The 26860-nt window shown below is 41.3% G+C and overlaps 1 protein-coding gene across 1 annotated transcript; it reads left to right on the top strand.

Moving 5' to 3' along the window:
* On the top strand, nt 1-25906 carry LOC124122866 (mitotic checkpoint serine/threonine-protein kinase BUB1-like). Its single transcript, XM_048402951.1, has 24 exons — nt 1-257; nt 1085-1144; nt 1447-1591; nt 2140-2336; nt 3103-3263; nt 3917-4113; nt 5835-5923; nt 6175-6216; nt 6767-6987; nt 7298-7445; nt 8434-8541; nt 10284-10554; nt 11483-11618; nt 12951-13068; nt 13417-13540; nt 14268-14551; nt 15115-15461; nt 15715-15845; nt 20352-20438; nt 21115-21204; nt 21340-21500; nt 21847-22036; nt 22707-22813; nt 23589-25906. The coding sequence occupies exons 1-24, from the start codon at nt 112-114 to the stop codon at nt 23776-23778; spliced, it is 3750 nt and encodes a 1249-aa protein (XP_048258908.1). The 5' UTR covers nt 1-111; the 3' UTR covers nt 23779-25906.
* The last annotated feature ends 954 nt before the right edge of the window (nt 25907-26860 follow it).

The following is a 26860-nucleotide window of genomic DNA, read 5'->3' on the forward strand; positions in this document are numbered from 1 at the left end:
ATGCGCGAAGCGGACATTTCAAAACTAAATTGGGGGTAATGGTATTACGAAAGTAAAGTCTGTAAACTTGATATTTGGTACTTGTGGCCTTGTGTAGTCAGGCATTTAACAATGAATCACACAGAGGAATATTCTGATGAATGGGAACTGAGCAAAGAAAATGTGAGACCGCGGAAACAAGGTCGCAATGTCTCCTCGCTGTCAGCTGCACTTCAACCGCAAGATGATCAAATGATGATCATCAAACAACAAAAACAGTAAGTATAAACTATATACATTTATCTTAGACTACATCTGTTGGTACAGTTTTCAGGCTGCCAGCTGTCGGAATGATAGTCAAGGTCCGATCAACCCATGGCTGCCTTTGATCGATGTTTATATATAGAACAAAGTAGTGCTAGTCAAAGGAAAATGTGTCATTTTGAGGGCCTCGTTTTGAGCATCCGCTGAAGCTTAGAGCCATTAACATGATACATGTTTGACTATGTTTATAATCAAGATTTATGATACTGCTTCACATATCTTACGTACCTCTTCGATCTTTGGGGTTAGTTGTGCTTGGGGTAAAGTAGGTTATCCCAAACTCTATCCTTAGGCTTTGAACCCCCCTTTCCAATCAAGCACCCTTTTGTGATCATTAGGGTTTGGTACACCTTTCCAATCAAATGCCCCTTCGCAATCCTTTATTCCTTTACCATCCTTAGGGTTAGCTGTGAGGTAGGGTATGGATTAGCTATCTGTTTTAAAAAAATAATTCAATGTAATTTGAGGAAACTGCATTATCAACTTTTGAGGTTTACAGAGATGGCTACTGCGCATGTGCATAAACGTAAACAATCAGGTGCTGATTACTTGGTAAATGAGAACTAATTATTTGTGACAGCACCCGTGGTGAGGTGTTGGCTAATATTAGATAAACTCAGTTGCCTACCTTAGCTTCAAGCTGTCATCACGAGTTCAATCCGAAATCCGAAAACGTGTGTCAGGTTAAGTGCACTACTCCTGATTTAACAATGTTAATAACATTCCTGGTGATCTTTTGAAAACTATATATACTAAATTGTAATGTCTTTCCTAATTACAGAGTATTTGAAAGTGAGTTGCGGACATATGCAGGTCCTGATCCACTTGACACCTGGGACAGGTAAGCAGCAGCAATTTGATCATGTACATCATTGTACATCATTTTCCGCATCTTTTTGCCATCTCGCATAGCTAGAACATCATGAATCGATAAATTATGCTAACATTTTATAAATGATTAGTTCTGCATCATCTTGGACATGTTGAATGTGATATGGTTTATCAACTGATCAACAATGCTGCATGAAGACGTTGACTCCTTCAGTTTATCATGTCAGAGTATATTTGTCTGTTACTAGTGTTAGCCATGTTTACAAGTTTGTTATCTTATGCTTATCATGCTTATGTTTGTTTTCCATTCAGGTACATTCGCTGGACAGATGAAGTATATCCTAAGGGTGGCAAAGTTGGCAAACTAAGAGCCTTGCTAGAGCGATGTGTTACAATTTTTAAAGATGAAGAGAAATACAAGAATGATCACAGATATGTTGACGCTTGGATAAAATTTGTGAGTTTTTACTATTTTTGTGGTCACGACTCCTTTCCCATCTTTAGTTCACCTTACAGTAATCTTGATTTGTGGAAGGTCTCTGTGGTTGTTAAAATGGTCAGTATTTGAATAGATATAAGTCTTGACCTTGATCATTTTAAAGCACAAATTTGTTGTATCCTTTCTTGATGAATTGATGCAGCTTTAGGCTTGTCATCCCCTGATGTCTAAATGGTAACCTGTGAAGATCAGGGTAGATAATAGGTCTTCAGCAACCCATGCTTGTCGTAAGAGACGTCTAACAGGATTGGGCGGTTCTGCTTGCTGACTTTGTTGATGCATGTCATCATATCCCAATTGCGTAGATCAATAATGCTCATGATGTAAATCACTGGTTTGTCTGGTCCAGGCCCGATTATTTACAGACCGCTTTCAAAGCTGGAATATTACTGAGTGTGGCGTTAAACAACAAACAAACAATGCTAACATGATTTGTAATAACTGACCACTGCAAAACTCATCTACTCAACACTTACATTGAATTATATCTGAACTCTGAATTCCAGGCCAACTTCTGCAATGATCCAGCAGAGATGTTTGCCTTCATGTTTGACCAGAGCATTGGTTGTGAGGTGTCTTTCCTGTACGATGCCTGGGCTACAGTGCTAGAGGATACAGGGAATACAAAGAAGGCAGATGCTATCTATCAAGAAGGGCTGCGAAGAAATGCTCAACCGGCTGAGTTCTTGATAAGAAAACACCAGTAAGTTACACTGATACAACTTAGTAATATACTTGTATGGGAAACAGACTTATTCAACAACAATGTTTTTGGTTAGTTAACAAAGGTAAACTATTTTGCTTGCCATTAAAACTGTTTTCAATATGTTAAAGTGAGTAAGTTGGGTTTAACACCATTTTTAACAGCATTCCTGTTTTATCATGGCATGTCAGCTTTATATGGGAGGAGATCCCGAAGTGATGCAGGTCTCAGATCTTTACCACTTTGGTGAAACCCACAGTCATAGGTTTCTGACATGCCCAAGGGATGCAACTCATCAAAGCGTATTGTGGCACCTTAAATGACTGGGCCAAATATGTATAGAATGCTCATATTCCAATGTAGTTTGGCAGACATTCAAAACCATTTACCCATGGATATTCTGTTGCCAAGTCTCCAGGGTCCGGTTCCACAAATCGATATTAGCACTTCAGCTGTAATAACTCTAGATATTTATCTAGACCTGCTCAGAGACTGTTGTTCTTCCCCAAGGCTGCTGTAAATGTCAGTAAAAATTCCCAACTTAGTCCAGCTAATGTCATTGACTGCCTCTCTAGCTTTGTTCACAGTACATCCAGGTACAAGCAGTTGCTGTGTTTAAGTGCTAACATTTGCACTTAATTGCCAGTTATCACATCACTATTTGCTTAGGTAATCTGCTTATATTTGTTTGGGTAGGTGGATGTTATCAATTTTGTACGACATTGTAATATTTTGAGGTAGTGAATTTTTCCTGTGTTTTATTCAGAGAGTTTCAGGCTCGTGTTGCTCGTGGCCTGATGAGATCAGAGGTGATGGAAACAGAAGATGACCTCCTGGAAGAGGAACAGCGCACAGCTCTAGGCCCACTGAGAACTGTAGGAAGGCGTCACCAAGTTGGCACAGCCAGAACAGGAACTGCCAAGAAATGTTAGTATGGGAATAGGGGCAGTTGGGTAGCCCGGTGGTTAAAGTGTTCGCTCGTCACGCCGAAGACATGGGTTCGATTCCCAACATGGGTACAATGTGTCAAACCCCTTTCTGGTGTCCCCCTTCGTGATATTGCTGGAATATTGCTAAAAGTGGCGTTAAGCCATACTCACTCACTCACTAGTATGGGATTACCAGTATACATCATGCTGTGTTGTCATATGTCCTTCAGAGAGGCTCTCAGCGTAGAATTTAGTTTAAGCATGAGCCGACTAGAAAGGGGACACTCTATTTATTTAATCATATATTTAGAGAGCATGATATTGGTGGCTCGATCATTGTCTACGGAGGATGTGAGAAGATGGTACAGTTATTGTTGTTACACTGCTTGGCTCATGGCAATAGGGGCTAAAACAAGGACAGGCTGGCTCAGAGTCAGTATGCTGTGTATGAGTGTGGAAGCCATGTAGAACTGCGGCATGGTATCTCACTGGGCTAGCAGTATAAAACTGTCATTAATCTGAAGTTGTACAAGCAGCCACACACACATGCATGCATGCACATTGTTATATTAGTGCAATAATCGTGACGTTAAACTCCATTCCATCTTGCCTCATATTTGTAGAAGTGAACACTGTTTGGGACCTTTTCAGCTTCGCATGGAGGTGTGGTAAAGTGTGACGCAAACAAGCCGAAACAGACAAGTGGTTCAGGCTTCCAGATCTACACTGATGAGAATGCAGAGATAGCCTGTAACCCCCAGCAGACAGGGGAGTGGGAGACTGTCCCCAAGACAGGCACCACCAACAGGGAGAATGAGCAGAAACCTGGTGTCTGGACAAAAGCTAGGGTAGGTGTCCTGATCTCATTAACCATTGTTGGAATATGTAGGCAGAATAGGTGACTCGATGCTTGTAGTAAACCTGTATAAAAACCTGTCTCGGAACTCCTCCTCTCCCCCCGTCCCCCACCCCAGGGATGCTACACACTAATATCCCCCAGGTGGTGGCTCTTAGTTGGAGGAACCTGGCTGTGCCTCTTCCTGTCTGGCTATTCCTGACCCCCAGCGGAACTCTGCAGCTGATTCTGCAGATGTATGGCATTCGACACCATGACATCTCGCCAGACACTCATCTCCTATGGCTGACAGGCGATCAGAGCAGGAAGGGCGCTTGAAGCGTGACATGCACTCAGAAGAGGAAGGGCACTTGATGTGTGACAGGCTCTCGGCATTGGGCAAGCTTTACCCAACTGAGAGGCTGTACGATGCTGATCGGGATGTTTGTGTCCTGTTGTGTCCCACGGGCCTGAGGTTGAACCCCAGATGGTACTATCAGTGAAGGATAAATTATCCCCACTCATCTGGGATCACATGCGGTTTTTGAACCACTGCGCTTCAAGAAAGGTTTACCTCCCATCCATGGCATGGAACATGCCACCCATGCTCTACCAGGTTTCTCTGCCCAACGGCTGACAAGTTCTCCTTGGACTTCTGACGTCAACTCAAGAGCTCACCATCAGATGGAGACTCCATGATTGCAAGGTCATCTTCCAGAAGATATGAAAGTCCAGTTTCAACCCTTGTTGAACTTGGCTGGAATTTCGGAGTTATATTTTGGCAGGAATAACAAGTCAATGCATAGTCCAATCAAAATCTCATAACTGCATGGACTGCCATGCAGATTTCGGTTGACTGCGGGGTTTACAAAATGTGTACCACGTGTAGTCATCTGGGCGTGGACAGATATATTCTCAGAAATAATCGAGGGATATTTTTGGAGTTCGAACATTGGGTTCGCCAGCCTTTATCTATGCAACATAGCTGCTGAAGCTCAGTTGGACATATAAGATAACTACGCAATAAATCCCAAGGAACAAAGGAGAATGAGGCATGGTTCGTTTCACAAAAAAAACCCTTGTTCTTTCATGACGTCTTTTCTGGAGATTTGAACATATGCTCGAAACTTGGCTTACAAAACAGAAATAAACTTACTTACTTACACCTGCCTTATTTATTTCTGAAGTACATTGGGGCCATTCTGCCAATGAAATAAAGTAACCATGTCCTAATAAAATCTGTTTACATTTACTATTCAAGTCTGATCATTGTCCACGAAAGGTCTTGACACAGATGTGATAAGGTCTTACATTTGGTGCTCGAGTTTTCCATGAACAATGTTCATAGTGTCAATGAATGTTTTTATCTAGCTCATCTGATATGTTCAGAAGTTTTTACATACTATACTTACCCGTGAAAATCCAGGTTAGAATAGGTCTTCAGCATCCCATACATGTCGTAAGTTGTGACAAACAGGATCGGGTGGTCAGACTCGCTGACTTAGTTGATGCATGTCATCTTTTCCCAGTTTCGTGAATTGATGCTCATGATATCAATCACTGGATTGTCTAGCCCAGACTTGATTATGTACAGTCCGCTGTCATATAGCTGGAATATTGCAGGGTGTGGCTTTAAACAACAAACAAACAAAACATACTAACTTAACAGTATTATCTGTGTGACCCAACATGCCCACTCAGGTTCTGTGAATGTTTATGCTCTTCTTGAAACAGGTTCCCATGAAGAATGCAGCCCTGCTTGCAGCCAATGCCACCCCCAGTTTCACAGTCCATGTTGATGATTGTGTGGACCAACCTATGGTGTAAGCTTGGAACTTTTCCTCTATCCACTATCCACTATCAGAAATCCCCAGAGAAAACATGTTTAGTAAACTATTACTGGTACTGATAAACTAACAATTGCTAAATTATGCTTTAAAACAACCATGTGATAACTAACATGTGTACCATTGTAAAATATTCAACTGCATCTAAATCAAGTTCATGACTAGAAGTACATCCTCTAAGATCATTTTCCCCTATGATGACATAATGTTCTCCTGGGCTATTTCAGGACACCACAGAAAGGATCAGTCCTTGACCCACAGGTGTTGAGGTATGTATAGTGCCTCTAGCTGTTGTGATTGAACTGTCCAAATGTTACCAAGAGACACACGGATATCATGGGATTATTTTCCATGCTTATGAAATTTACTACTCAAAAGAAGTTACAGACTACCTGATTCTTACATATTACTAAGTCTGACAGATTAACTTTAGTAACATGAAGGAATCAGGTGATCTTAACTTCTTTTGAGGAGTGTAGTCGGGATTTATAAAGATCCAGGTTAGAATGCTTGCTGTAACAGGCAACTATGCTTGTCTTAAGAGGCGACTAACAGGATCGGGCGGCCAGGGTTGTTGGCTTGGTTGATGCATGTCATCGTATCCCAACTGCGTAGATCAATGCTCACATTATCATTGGATTGATTATTTACAGACCACCATCATATAGCTGTTATACTGCTGAGTGTGGTGTTAAACAACAAACAAATAGTAGGGATTTCTTATGATTATGGAAATGGTTATGTCGCTGTACTTTGTATAATGTAACTACTTGCATTGTGTTGGTGTATACTGTATCTGCTTGTACTGTGTTGGTGTAGTGCTCGGAAGCCTGAGAAGCATGTCAACCCCCTAGCCCCCATGCAGCAGACCGCTCCGGCAGGGGGCCTGGAGATGAGGCCCATGTACAATAAGGGCAAGATCTACCGCGGCCTGGAGGAGTTCTCCTTCGAGGAGCTGCGAGGTGCACGCTGGCTGACCAAACAGAAGGCGAAGGAAGACCAGGACAGAAAGCTAGCAGAGGAGAGACAGAAAATAGAAGGTAAGACAGCTTGAACTCAGTAATACAGTGTGTGCTAGGACTTTTCTATTGTTTCTGCAATTATTGACAATGAAGGGTTGAAAGTGGAGAAGTGTTTTTAACATATGATAATATACTATGGGTAACTATCACTGACAAATGTTGAAGCTGACTTTAGCATTAATCTTCGCTCTCAAAATGATGCACTACACCTAAATGGGCAATCATTATCTGGGAAATGGCAAGTTTGTCCCTCATACCAGTTTCAGTATTCAGGGGTAACACATTTTCAAAGCCTTTTGTCATACTGATCAGTGGATTTTACTTGTAGAGGAGGCCATTCGTCTGAAGCAAGCAAGGGAAGAGCTGGTGAATTATCATCGCTCTATCCGTGAACAGCTACAGGCGGAGAAAGAGAAGATGATGGAGGATCTACGCAAGCAGATGGCATTGCAGCAGGAGCACCTAGAGAACCAGAGGTGGGGGATATTTCCTCCTTATACATGTGTTTAAACATACATGATGAAGCTGTTAAGAAAATTTAAGTCATGTCAATTATTAGTTCTTGAAATTTGTTTCCAATACATAGGATGATTTTATTGCAGGGATTTACCTGGGTTATTTATTTTGGGGATCCTGGGGACACAAAGCCTTTAATTGTAGGGTCCCAAGTCCCAGAGAAATGTAAAAACTTTGAATACAGTACTCTACCACAAGTGACGTAAGATTGTGCATCCTGTGAGGCTATTAATAAGAAATAGATATGGAGTTAACCAACTGAAACAAATTTACAGACCCGTGAAGATCCGGGGTAGAATAGGTCTTCAGCAACCCATGTTTGCTGTAAAAGGCAATTATGCTTGTTGTAAGAGGCGACGAACGGGATGGGGTTGTCAGCCTCAATGACTTGGTTGATGCATGTCATCAATCCCAATTGCATGGATCGATGCTCATGATATCAATCACTGGATTGTCTGGTCCAGACTTGATTATTTACAGACTGCCGTCATATAGCTGGAATATTGCCGAGTGCGGCGTAAAACAACCAAACAACAAATTTACAAGTACTTGTGCTAGAAGATCGTGAAGTATTCAACTGTGTGTTTTATTTTTATATGATTACAGACGGAAATAGATTTAAATGGTATCAAATAATGAAATAGCAGCATTCATTCCTACTCATGCTTACAAATTTCCTGCATCCTGTGGCTGCAATTTTTATTTAGGACGGACTAATTCTATTGTTTTCTGTTTTTAAAGTTCTGGCCAGAGGCAAAAACTGGGTTCTGTGTTTTCTTGGTATGCAGAATTCTGTAACACAGCTCTTGATCCTAAAGCAATGTTAATGTAATAACATGTATCAATTTGGATTTCCACCAAACTTCAGTTGATATGCTGTGATATAACTGAAATATTGTTCGAAGCAATGATAAATCCAACTCGTTCATTCACTTATGCTTTGTGTAGGCTCACACAGACGCAGCAGGCCCAGTGTGCCGTGGATCAGGATATTCAGCAGCATCTGCAGAGACAACTCAATATTAGCCACACACCAGATACACAGGAGAACAGCAGGTAAATACTGACACTCACGACAGATACACGGGACAACAGCAGGTAAATACTGACACTCACGACAGATACACAGGAGAACAGCAGGTAAATACTGACACTCACGACAGATACACACGAGAACAGCAGGTAAATGTCCCCCTCACACACAAAAAATACACAGAACAACAGCAGGTAAATATACCCCTCACACTCAGCAGCTATTTACTGCCCTCACAGACAAGATGCACAAAACAGCAGGTAAATACTGCCCCTCACACTCCAGATACACAGGACAACAGCAGGTAAATGCTGCCACTCACCCTCCAGATACACAGGACAACAGCAGGTAAATCCTGCCACTCACACTCCAGATACACAGGACAACAGCAGGTAAATCCTGCCACTCACACTCCAGATACACACGAGAACAGCAGGTAAATGTCCCCCTCACACACAAAAAATACACAGAACAACAGCAGGTAAATATACCCCTCACACTCAGCAGCTATTTACTGCCCTCACAGACAAGATGCACAAAACAGCAGGTAAATACTGCCCCTCACACTCCAGATACACAGGACAACAGCAGGTAAATGCTGCCACTCACCCTCCAGATACACAGGACAACAGCAGGTAAATCCTGCCACTCACACTCCAGATACACAAGACAACAGCAGGTAAATGCTGCCCCTCACGCTCCAGATACACAGGACAACAGCAGGTAAATGCTGCCCCTCACGCTCCAGATACACAGGACAACAGCAGGTAAATGCTGCCCCTCACGCTCCAGATACACAGGACAACAGCAGGTAAATCCTGCCACTCACACTCCAGATACACAGGACAACAGCAGGTAAATGCTGCCCCTCACGCTCCAGATACACAGGACAACAGCAGGTAAATCCTGCCCCTCACGCTCCAGATACACAGGACAACAGCAGGTAAATGCTGCCCCTCACACTCCAGATACACAGGACAACAGCAGGTAAATGCTGCCCCTCACGCTCCAGATACATAGGACAACAGCAGGTAAATCCTGCCCCTCACGCTCCAGATACACAGGACAACAGCAGGTAAATGCTGCCCCTCACGCTCCAGATACACAGGACAACAGCAGGTAAATGCTGCCCCTCACACTCCAGATACACAGGACAACAGCAGGTAAATGCTGCCCCTCACGCTCCAGATACATAGGACAACAGCAGGTAAATGCTGCCCCTCACACTCCAGATACACAGGACAACAGCAGGTAAATGCTGCCCCTCACGCTCCAGATACATAGGACAACAGCAGGTAAATGCTGCCCCTCACACTCCAGATGCACAGGACAACAGCAGGTAAATCCTGCCCCTCACACTCCAGATACACAGGACAACAGCAGGTAAATGCTGCCCCTCACACTCCAGATACACAGGACAACAGCAGGTAAATGCTGCCCCTCACGCTCCAGATACACAGGACAACAGCAGGTAAATGCTGCCACTCACACTCCAGATACACAAGACAACAGCAGGTAAATGCTGCCCCTCACACTCCAGATACACAGGACAACAGCAGGTAAATGCTGCCCCTCACACTCCAGATACACAGGACAACAGCAGGTAAATGCTGCCCCTCACGCTCCAGATACACAGGACAACAGCAGGTAAATGCTGCCCCTCACGCTCCAGATGCACAAGACAACAGCAGGTAAATCCTGCCCCACACAAATTAGTTTATATCTAGACAAAAGCAGATATTGAGATCCAAAATCGACTTTCCAGTGAACGACTGACTCGCCAGCTCACCTTTGATGACATGACTTCCCATGGCAACACAGAGAATGTGCCCCCTGGTCTGTCAGCACAGTTGCTGGCATCGCGAGATGCATGGAGGAAGAAGGAAGCCCACACGGACCCCTCCACCAGTCTCAACTCCAGCCAGAGGACACCAGTCTTCAATACTTCAGTCAGCTCCTGTCACTCTTCCTCGGGGGCCAGGCCCAAGTCTCGGGGACCCACGCCAGACAGCAACAGTTTTTCACATGGACGGGGGGTCAGTGGTCTTGCAAAACTGTTATTCATCATGATGCTCAAAAATTCATCAAATGCACAAATGTTTGGAACATTTTGGAACAAGTTTGTCTGAAACTATGTGTATGTGTACCCTTGATAATTTCTATTGGTTTCTTGCCCCCAAATCTTTTCTTTCATATTTACAGAGTCACAATAAACTTATGGTCAATAAATTAATGTGAGTGACGACCCATGGCCTAAAATGTTTATGAAATTAATGTGAGTAGATTACCTTTGAACTTGAAAACCTACTAAGCAAACAATAACATCAAGACTGCAGAATTAGAATACCACGATATAGTGTGAGAACTTCAACTGCTTGACATGTGATCCAAATCAATTAAATAAATAAAAACAATTTCAAGTAAGGCATTTTTGAATGGGATAGATGAGAACGACTAAGCTACATGTCCGAAGAGTTGTTTCATGAGTTAGCCTAATACTTTGAGCATCTTGAGCAATGTTATGTATTCACGACTGCTGTTACAGTGCTGTTTTCACTTCGTGGGTGAGCAGTGTTTTTTCTTGTAATCATAAGATTTTTTTATAGGTTTCCAAAGACGCTGTCATACACTGTTGGCAACTGTTGGCAACTGACATAACTGCTTGATCAACTTGTGTGAAAGAAATGAACACACTTGCCACTGAACTTTGTTGGAAGCACCTTCTAAATCTGGCTCTATTACCTCTTTTGTATTGTCATTGTTTCAGTCCATGTGTAGTGAATATGACTTGACAGTGTACTCCAATATTTCCAGATAAAAATGTGTCACTTTATTATGCAATAAAGGCACACACATCTTTTGCATTAATTTCATGAATCATGAATTACATTACAGGATTTTTTTCTTTATGTGCAAATTCTAATGTCCATTTGCTTGTTTCCATGATGAACGTTGCTGTTTCAGAGTTTAGTTGCCCCATCTCCTACTGTGAACACACAGGAAGCGCTGAAGGTTGTCCGGGGAATGTTCAACGCCTCTCTGGACTGTGAGAAACAGTATGGCTGGCCTGGTGAGGAACCCATGGGAGAAGTCAGTGGAGGTGAGATAGATCCTGCCTTGTCATGGGGATCTGGGGCAGATAAGGTCCAGAGTACCATGCTTGTCATTCGACTAAACTGACGATTCAGTGTTTACAATACATGGCCTGGTTTAATGTCATTGGATATAGGTTGTTGGTCTTGCAGTTAAAGTTTGATATGTATATTTATCATTTAACTTAAGCATTTATCCATGACATAAGCTTATGACATAAAAACATGTATGTTATACCCCAATGACATAAGTATGCAAATTAGATATGCAAATTAGATAACCGGAAGAGGGAGCGGTTTGATTTGAAACTATATATTAGTGAAGTTACACCAGAGATATAATCAGATTACACAGAATCGTTGTTGTTACCGTTATTAAAGTTTCAATTATTCTGCAAAAGTCTGTTCAAGTATTTTGTTTAAAATAATCCGAGGAACTTTTTTTCTCAGCGAATTGTTTATTTTGGTTTACATGGCTATGGAAAACATGTATCACTACGCACGATCTATATGTAAGATTTCGACAAGTTGCTGATGTTAATGTTTAATGCAATTATTCCTTAATTTGGAAGCAAAAATGTGAAAATGATAAATAGAATTCATCACTCGTGTTTTTTAATATGGGAAATATCAAACTCGTCCCGTTAATCGGTATTTGCCTCGCCAAAGGCTCGGCAAATACCGATTAACTAAGACTCGGTTGATATTTCCCATATTAAAAAACACTCGTGATGAATCCTCTATATATGTATCATGTGTCATTTGTTATACCTCTAAAAAGAATCTTGCAATTCCATTTGTTAATTCATACAACATAATGAAACAATACATTTCAATGTGGACACCAAATTGGGTGACTGACACTGCCCTCAAATATTGACTCATCACAATATCAATATTGTCCTGTCATGCGTCTGCTAGAAAACAAGATGGCGTCTGGTACTAACATTTCATGGTTCACAGCTAAGTTACTGTTATGAAACAGAGACTTCATGAACTTTAAAATGAATTTTTAAATAACAAAATAAAAGATTACTATTTACAAGGTTAATAAGCGATAACAAGGACCCTCGGGACGCCTTTGGCGGTCAGACTGACTCAGGGGTCGGGACCTTGTTTTCATATAAATATTTGTAGTATCATGTATCGCAATACAGGTGTGTATGTAACGTGTATTGTAAAGAAGGCCACATATTGTAGTGCATCAGATTTTGTGTATCGTTTCACCCTTATTACTTACTGTGACTTAAAACAACATTCTCTTACCAATTTTCTCGGAATTCATCTTCTGGTTCAGAACATGTATGGGTTTATACAGTCAGTGTTTATGTTTTTTTTAGCTCCTGCTGCAGTGATAGCCCCTGTTGGCAGTCAGCCCTTCGCCATCTATGATGAATCAGAAGAGCAAGCTGTGCCAATGATTGCTCAACAGGATCCAGCTGTTGACAAAGAGAACACGTGAGTGATTGTCAGTTTGTAATGACTTGGCCTCCCTCTTGTTGACCCTTCACATTTTGATATATCTGATGCAACACTTGGCTGATCAAGTTTCATTGATAATCCAATCAATGTTTTGTTTAAGCAGTGAAGAATATACATGAAAGGTACACTGTTGTGACAAGATTTAATGGGCTGAAAGGGTAGCCTTGAGGTTAAAGCGTTTGCTTTTCATGCCCGAAGACTCGAGTTCGATTACCCACATAGGTACAATGTAGGAATCCTGAAAACCATGAAATCATGTAAAACCATACTCACTCAATCACTCACTTGAGAATGGTAGTGATATTGTTTGATGTTAACTTCCAGGCCCCCAAAAGATTACAGACCTGCTCCTCGGCGCCACAACTTGTCTGGTTACCTGCAGCCATCAAAAGGTCTCCCTGTTGACCCTGAGGGGGAGCAGGATATAGTCATGGTGGAAACTGTCAAGGTAGGCACATCTCTCCACCCCTCAGTGAAGCCATCTCTGTCTTCATCCCCAGCGACCGATATGAAAGGGAATAGGTTGTTCTGATGGCTTGGCTTGCTGACATGAAACAACATTCACTCAGCCCTACCATGTTCAACGAAGGGCTCTCTTCAAAGTCCATTTACACTGTGCCAAATCCCATCACCAAGTGAATGCTCATGGTGCTACACTATCATTACCCCGATCAATGGATCAATGTGCTGTCAATTTTCATTCTCAGACCCCAGGAATAGACAACCCAAGCTGCCTGTGAGGCGCTAGAATGTTAACAGTTACCTTACAATCCCATCCTACTTTTACCTTCCCTAGCTTGAACTTATTTCTGAAGCAATAAATGTTTCACACTATGCATTTGTCTTTCTTCTTCGATCCTAAGAAAACGTGCTTCAAGTTAAATGAAGGTTCTAAACAACAATTCACCCGAACATACCTCCCATCACCATGGTCACCTCTCAACAACCTAGGTCATACACATCTGTATGCTGATTGACCAACACACGCTGAACACGTGATTTCCCCGGCCAACTCATTCTCTTCCTAACTGCCACTTAGGATAGAAGAAGGAGAAATGCATAGTGTGAGATAAGATAAGTGTATGAATATACAATTTATTGTAAAATTAACTGAAAATGTCTCTAACTCGTGTTGGAGGTCCAAAACCCAAAATTAAGAAAGTCTGTTTGTTCAGGTTATGTCAGGAGACGATTCTCCCGAAGACTACATCGAACACATGCCCATGACTGACATGACACTGGCGACCGTTGGATCTAGTGAGAGCTTTGCTTCTGCTGCCTGTCTTGCATCCACCCCTTATTTTTCAATGGGGAAGTTACCACAGCTGCCGAACCCCCCACTCAGCCAGATCAAGGCACCCCAGGAACATCCTGACGACAGGTCACCTAAGACTCTGCAGAACACACAGCAGCCAAGCTTTGATGTTAGTATTGCACCACCATCTAAAACGTCTCTCAGGTGAGTACTCAGCATTAGTCCTAAACTGGAACAATATAGAATTATTTTGTTACACCTCTATTAAGAATCTTTCAGTTCAATTGGTCAATCTGTGTTACAGGACGAAACAATACATTTCAATGTAGACCCCGAAATCATTGATTCGTCACATGAGTGGTATTGACCTGTCATTTGATGAATATTGACTTGTCTGCTGGAAAACAAGATGGCATCTGGTACAAACATTTCACTGTTTGCAGCTGAGTTACTGTTATGAGGATGGTTTAAAGACTTCATAAAGTTAAAAGTGAATTTCAATATAACAAAACGAATGATTACTCTTGACGAGGTAAATATGCGAAAACAAGGACCCTCGGACCCGACCCCTGCTGCAGTCAGACTTGATCTCGGCCAGCAGACTAAGTCCGGTCAGAACACCTCAGGGGTGGGGTCCTCAGGACCTTGTTTTCACATATTGACCTCGTCAAGAGTAATTATATTTAAAATGATGTGTGTATGCCAATAGTAAAGTATGTTAGCCTTTGTAGTGAAGCATGTCAGTTCAGAAACTGTCTTTGTTTTAGTCCTATCTTTGAGGGGAGTACCGAGGGCAGTGGGGAAGAGTCCAGGTGTCATCCCAGCCACCTCACCTCTAAACACCATGTGACCACCACAGAACTTTGTCCCGGCACCATCTCGGACAATCACATGCATCACGAAATTGACATTGCTGACTATGTGGCACCTGAGCCGGATGAGAAGACAGAAGCACTGCTGTCTATGTCCATAATGATCAACCCTCATGACCCTTTTGACCAAGCCGAGATTGATGAAGTCTTGTCCAGCCTGGAACGCCCTTTAGAAGAATACAGGAACTACTATCGTATCAATGCACCCTTGCCTCATATGATCACTTCATTTGTTCTTCTAGGTAAGCGTTCCTGGGATTTAATATTTACCTATCTCACAAATAATGTACCCTGTTATTAAAGGTTTCTTTGAGAGTGAAACTACTTAAGTCACGAAGAACAATTTCAACATGCACTCAAGTTGATATGTCAAGTCCAGACTAGCATTTTCCCCCAAAATATATGTGTGATAGCAAGTGATAACGGCATGAATCGTTAGAAACTCTGCACTGTTGACAATAGATTTGAATGAGCGAATGATTTGTCTCTTTCCAGGAACAGAGACCTACAACATCTCAAAATGTATTGGTGAAGGTGGTTTTGGCAGTGTGTACAGGGGAAGATTATTTGACATGGACAACTTGGATGATTTATGTGACATGGAGGGGGAGGAAAAAGCTCTCAAGGTAGGCAATAGCTCTCAAGGTAGGCAATACAATGAGGTCTTAACCTTGGTTCAACATAAGCAATACATTAACTTTCTGTCAGCATAAGCAATTCAATGAGGTCATAACCTGTCAAAATAAGCAATTCAATGAGGTCATAACCTTCTGTCAACATAAGCAATACAATAAGATCTTAACCTTCTGTCAGCATAAGCAATACAATGAGGTCATAACCTTTTGTCAACATAAGCAATACAATAAGATCTTAACCTGTCATCATAAGTGATACAATGAGGTCATAAACTGTCAAAATAAGCAATACAATGAGGTCATAACCTTCTGTCAACATACGCAATACAATGAGATCATAACCTTCTGTCATCATAAGCAATACAATGTCATACCTTCTGGCAACATAAGAAATACAATGAGGTCTTAACCTGTCAATATTGCAATACAATGAGGTCATAACTTTTCAATGTAAGCAATACATAGAGGATATTTAATGTGTTTTCTCAAATACCACTTTTTATCTCATCGAGTGAAGTGGGGAGAGTCTCATATTTACGCAGTCACTCGTGAAAATATTAGACTCTCCCCACTTCACTCGATGAGATAAAAGTGGTATTTGAGAAAACACATTGAATTTTCTATTTATTATATACATGTTTTATTTTTATTACTTGCAATTTATATATTTTTTCGAAAACAGTGTCTGATAAATTACTAAGTTCTCCCTGTCGCCCCTTTACCACCGCCGTATATAGGGGGTTTGCGAAAAGAATATAGTTCGTGAATAAAACTAGCCCTGTTAATATATGTTATGCGAAATATATTATTTCATATCAAGTATTAAGTTCCGTGGACATTTTTGTTTGTCATAATTAAACATTCCTGTTTAAAATGAAAACAGAAAATGAGAAATCATTTTCAAACAGCTATTATTTTAATGGCGTAGGAATACATAAACATTTAGTACTGTGACCATGTCAAACGATCAGCTGAGCGCTCTCCAGGCTTACAAAATCCGCCAAATTTGATCAAATTTTCTCACAGATAAGTATGAAAGTTGACATAAACACATTTATAGAACCCCAAACATTTTAACTGAAACATTGTTGCTTGCTGTCATGAATTAAATTAGGATATTCAATTCTCAGAAAATTCAAGCAGGCGCTTCTCCCCTCGGCGGTACGTCCGCACCTTGTTTATATCAGTCACTAGTGACTGATAACTTGATCTATCGTCACTTATAAATTCCAGTATTTCATTCATATGTATATAATAAAAAGAGATCTTAACCTTCTTTCAGTGTAAGCAAAAGCATGAGGTCATAACCTTCTGTCCATGTAAGCAAAACAATGAGGCCATAATATCCACTTAGTCCATGTAAGCAATATTGTGAGGCCCCAATTACCACTTCTCTCAATTTAAGCAATATCATATATATAGCAATATTTGTCTTGGTCTCCTTTTTATCCCCTGCCAGGCCAGAATGGCCGAAGGGGGATAATGTCGTGGCACAGTCCGTCCGTCTGTCAGTCTGTCCGTCAGTCCGTCCCACAGAGGGTACTAAGCTTGTGAAATGAACTCATCCTACAGTTTCCAGAGAATATCCCTGAAACTCTACACACAAGATGTCGACACGTTGATGATACGCATATCGCAGTCCCGTTTCATTTTGACTAATTTTGACAGAGTTACTGCCCGTTTTACGGAGCTTCATTTGCCTTATTGTGAGAGAGGTACTAAGCTTGTGAAATCAACTCCTCCTCCAGCTTTTAGAGAATATCCCTGACACTCTACACACAAGATGTCGACATGTTGATGATACCGTATCGCAGTCCCGTTTCATTTCAACAAATTTTGACAGAGTTACTGCCCCTGTTTTACGGAGCTTCATTTGCCTAATTGTGAGAGAGGTACTAAGCTTGTGAAATCAACTCCTCCACCAACTTTTAGAGAATATCCCTGACACTCTACACACAAGATGTCGACATGTTGATGATACCGTATCGCAGTCCCGTTTCATTTCGACAAATTTTGACAGAGTTACTGCCCCTGTTTTACGGAGCTTCATTTGCCTAATTGTGAGAGAGGTACTAAGCTTGTGAAATCAACTCCTCCACCAGCTTTTAGAGAATATCCCTGACACTCTACACACAAGATGTCGACATGTTGATGATACGCATATCGCTGTAGTGTTCTTTCAATAACCAAGAGACAACCTGCCAACTTCCCACTTCGTTTATTTCTCAGACGACAAGTGACAATCGGTAGCCAAGCCTGAGCACGCATTGCACGTGCGTTATGTAACAACGTTTTCCGAACCACTGATTACATTACATGAACGACTTCTGTTTACCATCAGAATTTATCAAACAAAACCCTAATATTTTACACTTTTCCCCCTGAAAAATATACAAACATAACGTAACCTGAAATAATAGTACGATCTTACTGCCGTTTCATAAGCAAAGTATCCAAATCAATGTTTATCGTTGAAACACAAATGTCACACTGACCTAAAATGTGGTCAGTAGGTCAATTCCTCAATCCAGTGTCAACACACGAATTCACTATACGAGGTCACTATGACAGGAATGGTACAAGGTCTGTGATTCAGGTATGTAAGATCCCAGCAGTGTTAAGGTAACACTAACTATTCAATAAGACAGTCTATCTGGTTTCTTCCTCTCCCTAACAGGATATCTTCGGGTCGCTGTTTCTGTAACAGGTACAATGTCAGCCTCCGGGGGCCTTGTCCCAGGTGGAACACTCTCCACCCCGATTTCCCAAGGAAATGACCCCTTGGTACTTTCAACTGGAATCTTCTCTACCCCAGACATTGGCGCACTTTCAGACCTATCAGGGATTGTTATGTCCTCAGTGGTGGATGTTACTGATAGATCAGGCGTACCTGGCATAGTTATCAGCTGATCAACATGGCGCTTCCACTCAAAGTTCTCTACCTGAACCTTGTAAGTCACAGGACCTAATGCTTTTAGTACAACCCCCTGGAGCCATTGTTCGGTACGTCCCCTGTAGTCCCTCACCAGGACTGGGTCGCCAACTTCAAAACGCCTCCCAGCATCCACTTTCGGAGACACTTTTCTTTGAACTGAAGAAGCAAGATCTGGTCTCAGCAAGTCGAGTCGAGTACGAATACGCCTCCCCATGAACAGTTCTGCAGGGGTCGTTTTCGTTGTACTGTGAGGTGTGGTTCGGTAGGACAGCAGAAATCTGCACAGTCGCTGTTGAAGAGTAGACGTAGATGCCCTCATGGATTTCATAGTAGTCTTAAACGTTCTGACGAATCGTTCTGCCTCACCATTAGAGCTTGGGTGGTACGTCGAGGACAGAATAGGTTTTACTCCATTTTTCTTCAGAAATGTCTTGAACTCGTGAGAGGTAAACTGAGGCCCATTGTCAGAGATTAGCTGATCGGGAAGGCCATAAGAAGAAAAGAGCTTTCTCAAAACATTTATGGTACTTATTGTTGTTGTTGATTTCATCTGAACTACTTCAGGCCATTTGGACATAGCATCCACCACAATAAGAAAGTTCTCACCCATAAAGGGGCCAGCAAAGTCAACGTGAATCCGTTGATAAGGACGGGAAGGCCAGATCCAGGGATTCTGTCTGGTTGTAGGTGGGACCGGTTGTACACTTTGACAAGATGCACAGTTTCTAACTAGCTGCTCTATGTCCGTATCCAAATTAGGCCACCACACATGAAGTAACAACGTTTTCCGAACCACTGATTACATTACATGAACGACTTCTGTTTACCATCAAAATTTATCAAACAAAACCCTAATATTTTACAGCAGTCCCATTTCATTTTGACAAATTTTGACAGAGTTACTGCCCCTGTTTTACGGAGCTTCATGAAATCTACTCCACCTCCAGTTTCCAGAGAATATCACAATATCTAACTATAACTAGAACTTTAGTAAGTTCCCTTGTATAAGGCTTTTGTGGGTGAGCTACATCCTTATGGCATTAGCATTCAGACTGGATTACTCCCAACAAAATGTTCTGCACAATTTGGTTCAAATGCAGTGCCATCTACTGTTGTTATTTCATAAAATACAAAGAAAATATAAACTCGTTCAAACAATTCATGCAGGAGATGTTGTGCTCTCAGAGCACTCTTGTCTGTCTATGTAAGCAATATCATGAGGCCTTGTTGATTAAGTAGCTGATCTGTTTTATGTATAAAATCTGACAGATTTAAACTGACATGGAAATAGCTTTAAAACCGCCGAAGGAACATCCCCATGTTACCAAGCATTACTGTTTTAGAAATAACTAGGAAGACAAACCCTGTCTCATGTTTACCCTTTTTGTACCTCTTGACTTGAGACCATCAGCTAGGGCAATCAATGTCAGACAATGTAAGGTTTGCAGGTAGTTCACTGAGGAATTCCTTCCTACAGCGTCAACCATTAAGCTTCCTGGCTGTTATTTCTTTATTCATGCCATCTTCACTTTCTTGAATGAAATGGAGATTTTTGTTGGCAGGTTCAGAAGCCGGCTTGTCCCTGGGAGTTCTACATCTGCAATCAGATCAAAGAGCGCTTGAAGGAAATCTGTGACCCCATGGATGTGGTAAGCTCCATCATTCTGTTCTAGGTGCTATTAGTGATAGAGGTAACACCGGCTGTAAGTGGTACAGGTAACACCTGCTGTAATTGGTACAGGTAACACCGGCTGTAAGTGGTACAGGTAACACCTGCTGTAAGTGGTACAGGCAACACCTGCTGTAAGTGGTACAGGCAACACCTGCTGTAAGTGGTAAAGGTAACACCTGTTGTAAGTGGTACAGGTAACACCTGCTGTAAGTGGTACAGGTAACACCTGCTGTAAGTGGTACAGGCAACACCTGCTGTAATTGGTAAAGGTAACACCTGTTGTAAGTGGTAAAGGTAACACCTGCTGTAATTGGCACAGGTAACACCTGTTGTAAGTGGTAAAGGTAACACCTGCTGTAATTGGCACAGGTAACACCTGCTGTAAGTGGTACAGGCAACACCTGCTGTAAGTGGTACATACAACACCTGCTGTAAGTGGTAAAGGTAGCACCTGTTGTAAGTGGTACAGGTAACACCTGCTGTAAGTGGTACAGGCAACACCTGCTGTAAGTGGTAAAGGTAACACCGGCTGTAAGTGGTACAGGCAACACCTGCTGTAAGTGGTACAGGCAACACCTGCTGTAGGTGGTACATACAACACCTGCTGTAAGTGGTACAGGTAACACCTGCTGTATGTCACATTTTTTTTTCAGAGTGATTCCCTGATGACTATCGACAAGGGTTATTTCTATGATGATGGCAGCTGTCTCATCAGCACCTTACACACCAAAGGTTCCCTGCTGGTAGGTAACACCCTATGGTTTCTTCTGTCTCTGCTTTTGTCTAAGGGTAAACTTTCTGAACAGAAATGTTTCTAGACATCCGGCGCCTTCCTACGTTGTATATGAAATAGTAATAAATGGCTTTGTTCTTTGTAGTCGCTGGTGAACTATGTCCGCTTACAGTCGACGCTGCGGAACGACATGGAGCCGCTTGTGATGTTCATGACGATTGAGATGATGCATATGTTGGAGAAACTGCACAAATGTCACATCATTCATGGAGACATCAAACCTGATAACTTCCTCATCAGAGACATGTAAGGTTACCCTAGGCATAGACTGGGCATGACTGATTCTGCTCAGGCATGCTACTATAGGACTTAAATAAATTCATAAATAATCCTCTGATATGAGCTCCCTCGGCGACTGAGGCACCAGTGGTGGGACAGTATGATTTGGATTCATGCCCTATTCAGTATGGTAACATTTAAGTGTAGGTATGTCTTGTAATGGATCCATCTCTGCTTGTATTGTAAAACAGTTTAGTGTAGGTATGTCTTTTAATTGATCAAAACAATTTAGTGTAGGTATGTATTGTGCTGGATCCAGCCCTGCTTGTATGGTGAGAGAGTTTAGTGTAGGTATGTATTGTGCTTGCTTCAGACCCTGCCTGTTTGGTGAGACTACAAAGGAAGAAGTATTTGGCCACTCTACTCAAACTCTGAAGCTGATCGACTTTGGGCGCAGCATTGACATGACCAGATACCCTCCTGGCACCACCTTCCTGGCAAAGAACACAACGACTGGCTTCCAGTGTATTGAGATGAGGACCGACATGCCCTGGACATATCAGGTTTGAACTCAACTCCAATCTTCGTCATGTTTATTATCTGTGGCTCATAGGCTCATTTCACCTGACTAAGAGTCAAGTGAGCTTATGTCCACATCCTCTCTTTTCTAATAGTGATCTGCATGTTTTTGCATGATGATTTTACTTTGGTTAGAAAGTAGAAATGGAATGGAACAAGACCCAGGCATTAAGAATTCTTTGTGATGCAAATACTTGTATAAATACCAGTCCATGTTTGCAGATGCAAAATATGTCACATTGAAAATAAGATTAGCCAATATTATGTACACCATGCTATGACAATTTGTGTCATGAAGGAAATGTTATTTCTAATTGGATACATTTATCATGTTTATAGTGTTATACAGTACAGTTGTCCCATTCATTTTATGTTAACAAGTGATCTATGTAAGCACTCATTTCGTTTTCACCTTTGGGATTTTCAGGTTAGAATATGTCCCCCCAGCAACCTTTGCTGGTCATGGGAGGGAACTTAATGAATTGGGTGGTCAGGCTCTGTTTTGCGTACAATATCGGTCACTGTATTGTCTGGTTCGGTTGGTTCAGTCTTGTTATTTACAAGCAGTGCTGGGTTCGGCATTAAACAGCAAACAAAATGTTTCCTTTTCATTGCCTTTTGAAATGACTGTGACAGTAGTTGATTGTTTTTCAGACTGACCTGTTTGGTTTGATTGGTACGATACATGTTCTGGTGTTCTGTGACTACATGAAGGTGTACCAGTCACAAGGCGTGTGGTACATGACAAGCAACTTCCAGAGGTAGGATTTCATTATGTTTTTATTTCCCCAAATGGAGTGGAGACACATTGTTTTTGGATTGGTTCCTGTTGGTGTTGGTATATTTTTTACGTATCCTGCATTACTCCTTAATGCATTCACTGCTTACCTTACGACAACAAGAAGGACAGCGTAACTGCGATGGTCCTTGGCGAAGAGATAAAGTTGTTGTTCTGAAGTCCCACAGGCAGGGATGTGAAGAAGGTGACCTTAGGTGTCATCAAGGTCACATGACAGCGAGGGTGGTCAGTAAAAGTGGGATTTCAGAACAACTTAACCCTTCACCCACGACCATCGCTGTTACGCTGTCCTTCTTGTTGTCGTAAGGTAAGCAGTGAATGCATTAAAGAATAATGCAGGATAAGTATACAAATGTAAAAAATATTTAGATTTTACTAAGTTTTGTATTAAACTATACATGTGCAATGACCACATTGCTCAATAAAATTAAAATTTGAAAAACATGGAAAGGCAATATTTCTTCAGGGATTTGGGGGGTTTATCTTTGCAAATGGACACATTCTAGTCTTGTGTGTTATTTGGAGTGACTGGTGAGCAGATCAAGTTTTATTAGGGACCTATACTTATTGCCTAGAACACATCTAGGTCTTTGAGTGGCATTTAAGAATTGGCTATGCAACTTATAACAAAATAGTATGGACGATCACATTCTTTATTATAATACAATTGTAGCAATTGTTGATTCTAACACTTGCTTAAATATGGTGTTTGAATCTATTGTCTCGTCTCTCCTCAGGAAGTGGAATGTTGGTCTTTGGAAGAGTGTGTTCCATCGACTCCTCAACATACCCAGCTGTGATGAGTTGCCGGACCTGGCTGCCATCCGCTGTGAGCTGGAGGACTACTTCATGGCAAATCTTGTTACTAAGTACAACCAGGTGGCGCTCCACATCACCACTCAACTAGGTGAAAAAGTGAAAAACTGAGTGATGCCTACAACCACTTGGCTCTAAGTGTTGCCATGTGTGACTATGCTTGTTGTAAGAGGCGACTAACGGGATTGGGTGGTCAGACTCGCTGACTTGGTCGATACATGTCATCGTATCCTAATTGGGTGGACCGATGCTCATGATGTCAATCATTGGATTGTATGGTCCAGACTCGATTATTTACAGACCGCTGTCATATAGCTGGAATATTGCTGAGTGCGGAGCAAAACAACAAACAAACAATTAAACCACAGGTTCATTTATCACCATAGAAACAAGTATTCTAAAACACAGTACCAGTTCTCTAAAGCATGGGTGGATGTATCACCATGGAAACAGTGTACCAGTATTCTACGACACGGATATAGATCTCCATGAAAACATTGTATAGTGCTTCAAAATACCTTTGTGTGTATCTCCATGGAAACAGCATACCAGTTCTCTACAACACAGGTGGATGTATCACCTTGTAAACGGTGTACCAGTGCTCTACAACACATGTATGTATATCTCCATGGAAACATTGTACCAGTACTTCAAAAAGACCTCCATGGAAACAGCATACAGGTACTTTAAACAGGTGCATGTATCTCTGTGGGACGTATCTCTAGAATGCAAGGAATATATGTAATTCAGGGAGAAAGCTTACTTTAGAACTCACTATATTTCCATGGAAACTTCTTCCTCTTGAATCAAGGGGCATGTTTATCCAAGGAAAATGGCTTGCTCTAAGTTGAAAACAGAGCCATGAACCTCCAAGAAAATGGTTACTCAAAAACACATCCATGTCACTCAGAGAGACAGTTTCTGAACACAAATACCTGTATTACCAAGGAAACAGCTTTTTCTGGAATGCAAGGACATGTATTGTGGAGATTACAGCGGTAGAAACTAACATTTTTAGTCCACTAGTCCTTATAATGATAACATATAGCAAAACCCTTAAAATGGCAAATTTCTACTAGTCCTCATGATACCTCAACTATTGGTCAGTTTTGCAAGAACTACAGGACTAGTGCCAATTTCTAACGCTGGATTACCTTATAGAAGATCAACTCCTGCTGACTGGGCATCCTCTATCTGGATACTGAGTGTGCAGGCATGTAGGGGAGTATATATGTGAACTGGTGGGATTGGCTGCAGAGTATATATGTGAACTGGTGGGATTGGCTGCAGAGTATATATGTGAACTGGTGGGATTGGCTGCAGAGTATATATGTGAACTGGTGGGATTGGCTGCAGAGTATATATGTGAACTGGTGGCTGCACAGCATTATGCTACTGGCATGTTGCAAGGATGACTTCATGTAAAATAGCTCATACAAATGCTGAGACTATATCTGTTGGATGACTTTGAAGACATAATTTCCAACATGTGTGAGGAACCATTTTCCAACATGACTAAATAGCAGGTGCCCTCTCACCAGCTCTCTTCTCTCTGAGTATATGGTGTGTGAGAGTGTGTACCCCCAATATGTCAGTCAATGTGTAAAAATTACTGAAATTTCCAATTATCATGCCAAAGGCAATTTAATAATATATTTCAGTCATTTTACAAAAATTAACTGAAAAATCTGTCCATTTATTTTATTATGACATTGAATTCCAAATATGTTGACGTTGAATTTCATCACCCAGTGACTGAAAATGATAGGATCTTAAGAACATGAAAGTGTGTGTGTGTTGTAAATTTCTTCTTATCCAATTAGTCTATTGTGATGTTTGAAAGCCCTTTTGAAATTCTTAATAATTTGTAGTCAATGAAATGGACAAATTTTTCAGGCATTTTGTAAATTGTCTAAGTGAATCACATTGACTGTAACACACACCTATATATAGTATACACATTTACTCAGGACTACCTAGTTTAGAAGAGCCAACATTTAGCCTGAACCATGCAGAGACAGGCATCACCCTGCTTGGACAGACTGATCATCAGTTTGTTGGCAACAGATGTGGACTACACTGTATCTGCCTTGTATATATTCCTTCTGATTATGTGCACACAGCTGCATGCTATCATCTCCATCTAATCTTTTCTGTCAATATTGTAATGTTAAAGGCCTAGGAGTTGTACATAGTTTCCTCATCAAACTGTACAGAATAAACCAATACCATGCAAGTTTTTATGACTTATTGTATAATATTGTTTTGTTTTATTTCTATATATTATGATAACATTTGTAAATGGTGCATTTTCAAAATATTGTGAAATGTTCAATTGACATTTTTGCAGTGTTATTTGATATGTAGAGATATCGGTCAAAGTAAATCTTTCCATATGATGACCTGGACACAAGCATCACAAATTCACAATAGGTGTTGCATGGAATCTCTCGGACTTGATTTGAATAAACATTCAAAGCGAAAGTCAGGGCGACATGTAATGTCAAACATTTGTGGCACTGAACCAGTATTTTGTTTCTCTATGGCCATTATTTTTGTATTTGTTACATCATGGATCCAGTGACCATATTTTCTTGAAAAATTGGGGTGAAAAAAACTCCATAAATCCATATTTACAACCTTTCTATTTTTCACCCCAACGCATCATAACAGCAAATTATTTTGAGATTGCTGTTTAAATAAAAAATCATCTATAAAATTAATTATGCTCAAATTTGACATAATAATGGCCTGATCATTCAGTCAAAGAGTCATGATGAAATTCCTTGCATAATATCCACCCGGAGAGCGGAAGGTCCGGTGTTCGATCCCCGTCCGCGTCATACCAAATTACGTTAAAAAATGGTACTTGTTGTTACCATGTCTGGCGCTCGGCCTTAAGGGGCTATAAAACAAGGCCTGGTCGGCTTGGAGTCTGTATACTGTGTCTGAGTGGGGTATTCATGTTAAACTGCGGCATGGCATCTCAGTGGGCTAGTATTATAAATCAGCATCAGTCCGGACTAGTACAAGCAGCCACACACACGTGTATGCACATCGCTATATAAGTGCAATAATCTTGGACGTGACGTTAAACCCCATTTCACCTCACCACCTTCCATAATAAATCAAGAGCATTGTTCCTTGTCCTTGATATGCAGACTTTGCTGAAACTAACTCCCTTTGTCTTCCA

This window comes from Haliotis rufescens, unplaced genomic scaffold, assembly GCF_023055435.1.
Source record: "Haliotis rufescens isolate VD_foot unplaced genomic scaffold, xgHalRufe1.0.p SCAF_3, whole genome shotgun sequence".
Classification (NCBI taxonomy): domain Eukaryota; kingdom Metazoa; phylum Mollusca; class Gastropoda; order Lepetellida; family Haliotidae; genus Haliotis; species Haliotis rufescens.

Coding starts and splice junctions, on each gene's coding strand:
- LOC124122866 (XM_048402951.1), top strand. CDS start 112: ATGAATCACACAGAGGAATATTCTGATGAATGGGAACTGAGCAAAGAA. Junction 3,264..3,916: donor AACAGGAACTGCCAAGAAAT/GTTAGTATGGGA, acceptor GGACCTTTTCAG/CTTCGCATGGAGGTGTGGTA. Junction 6,217..6,766: donor CTTGACCCACAGGTGTTGAG/GTATGTATAGTG, acceptor GTGTTGGTGTAG/TGCTCGGAAGCCTGAGAAGC.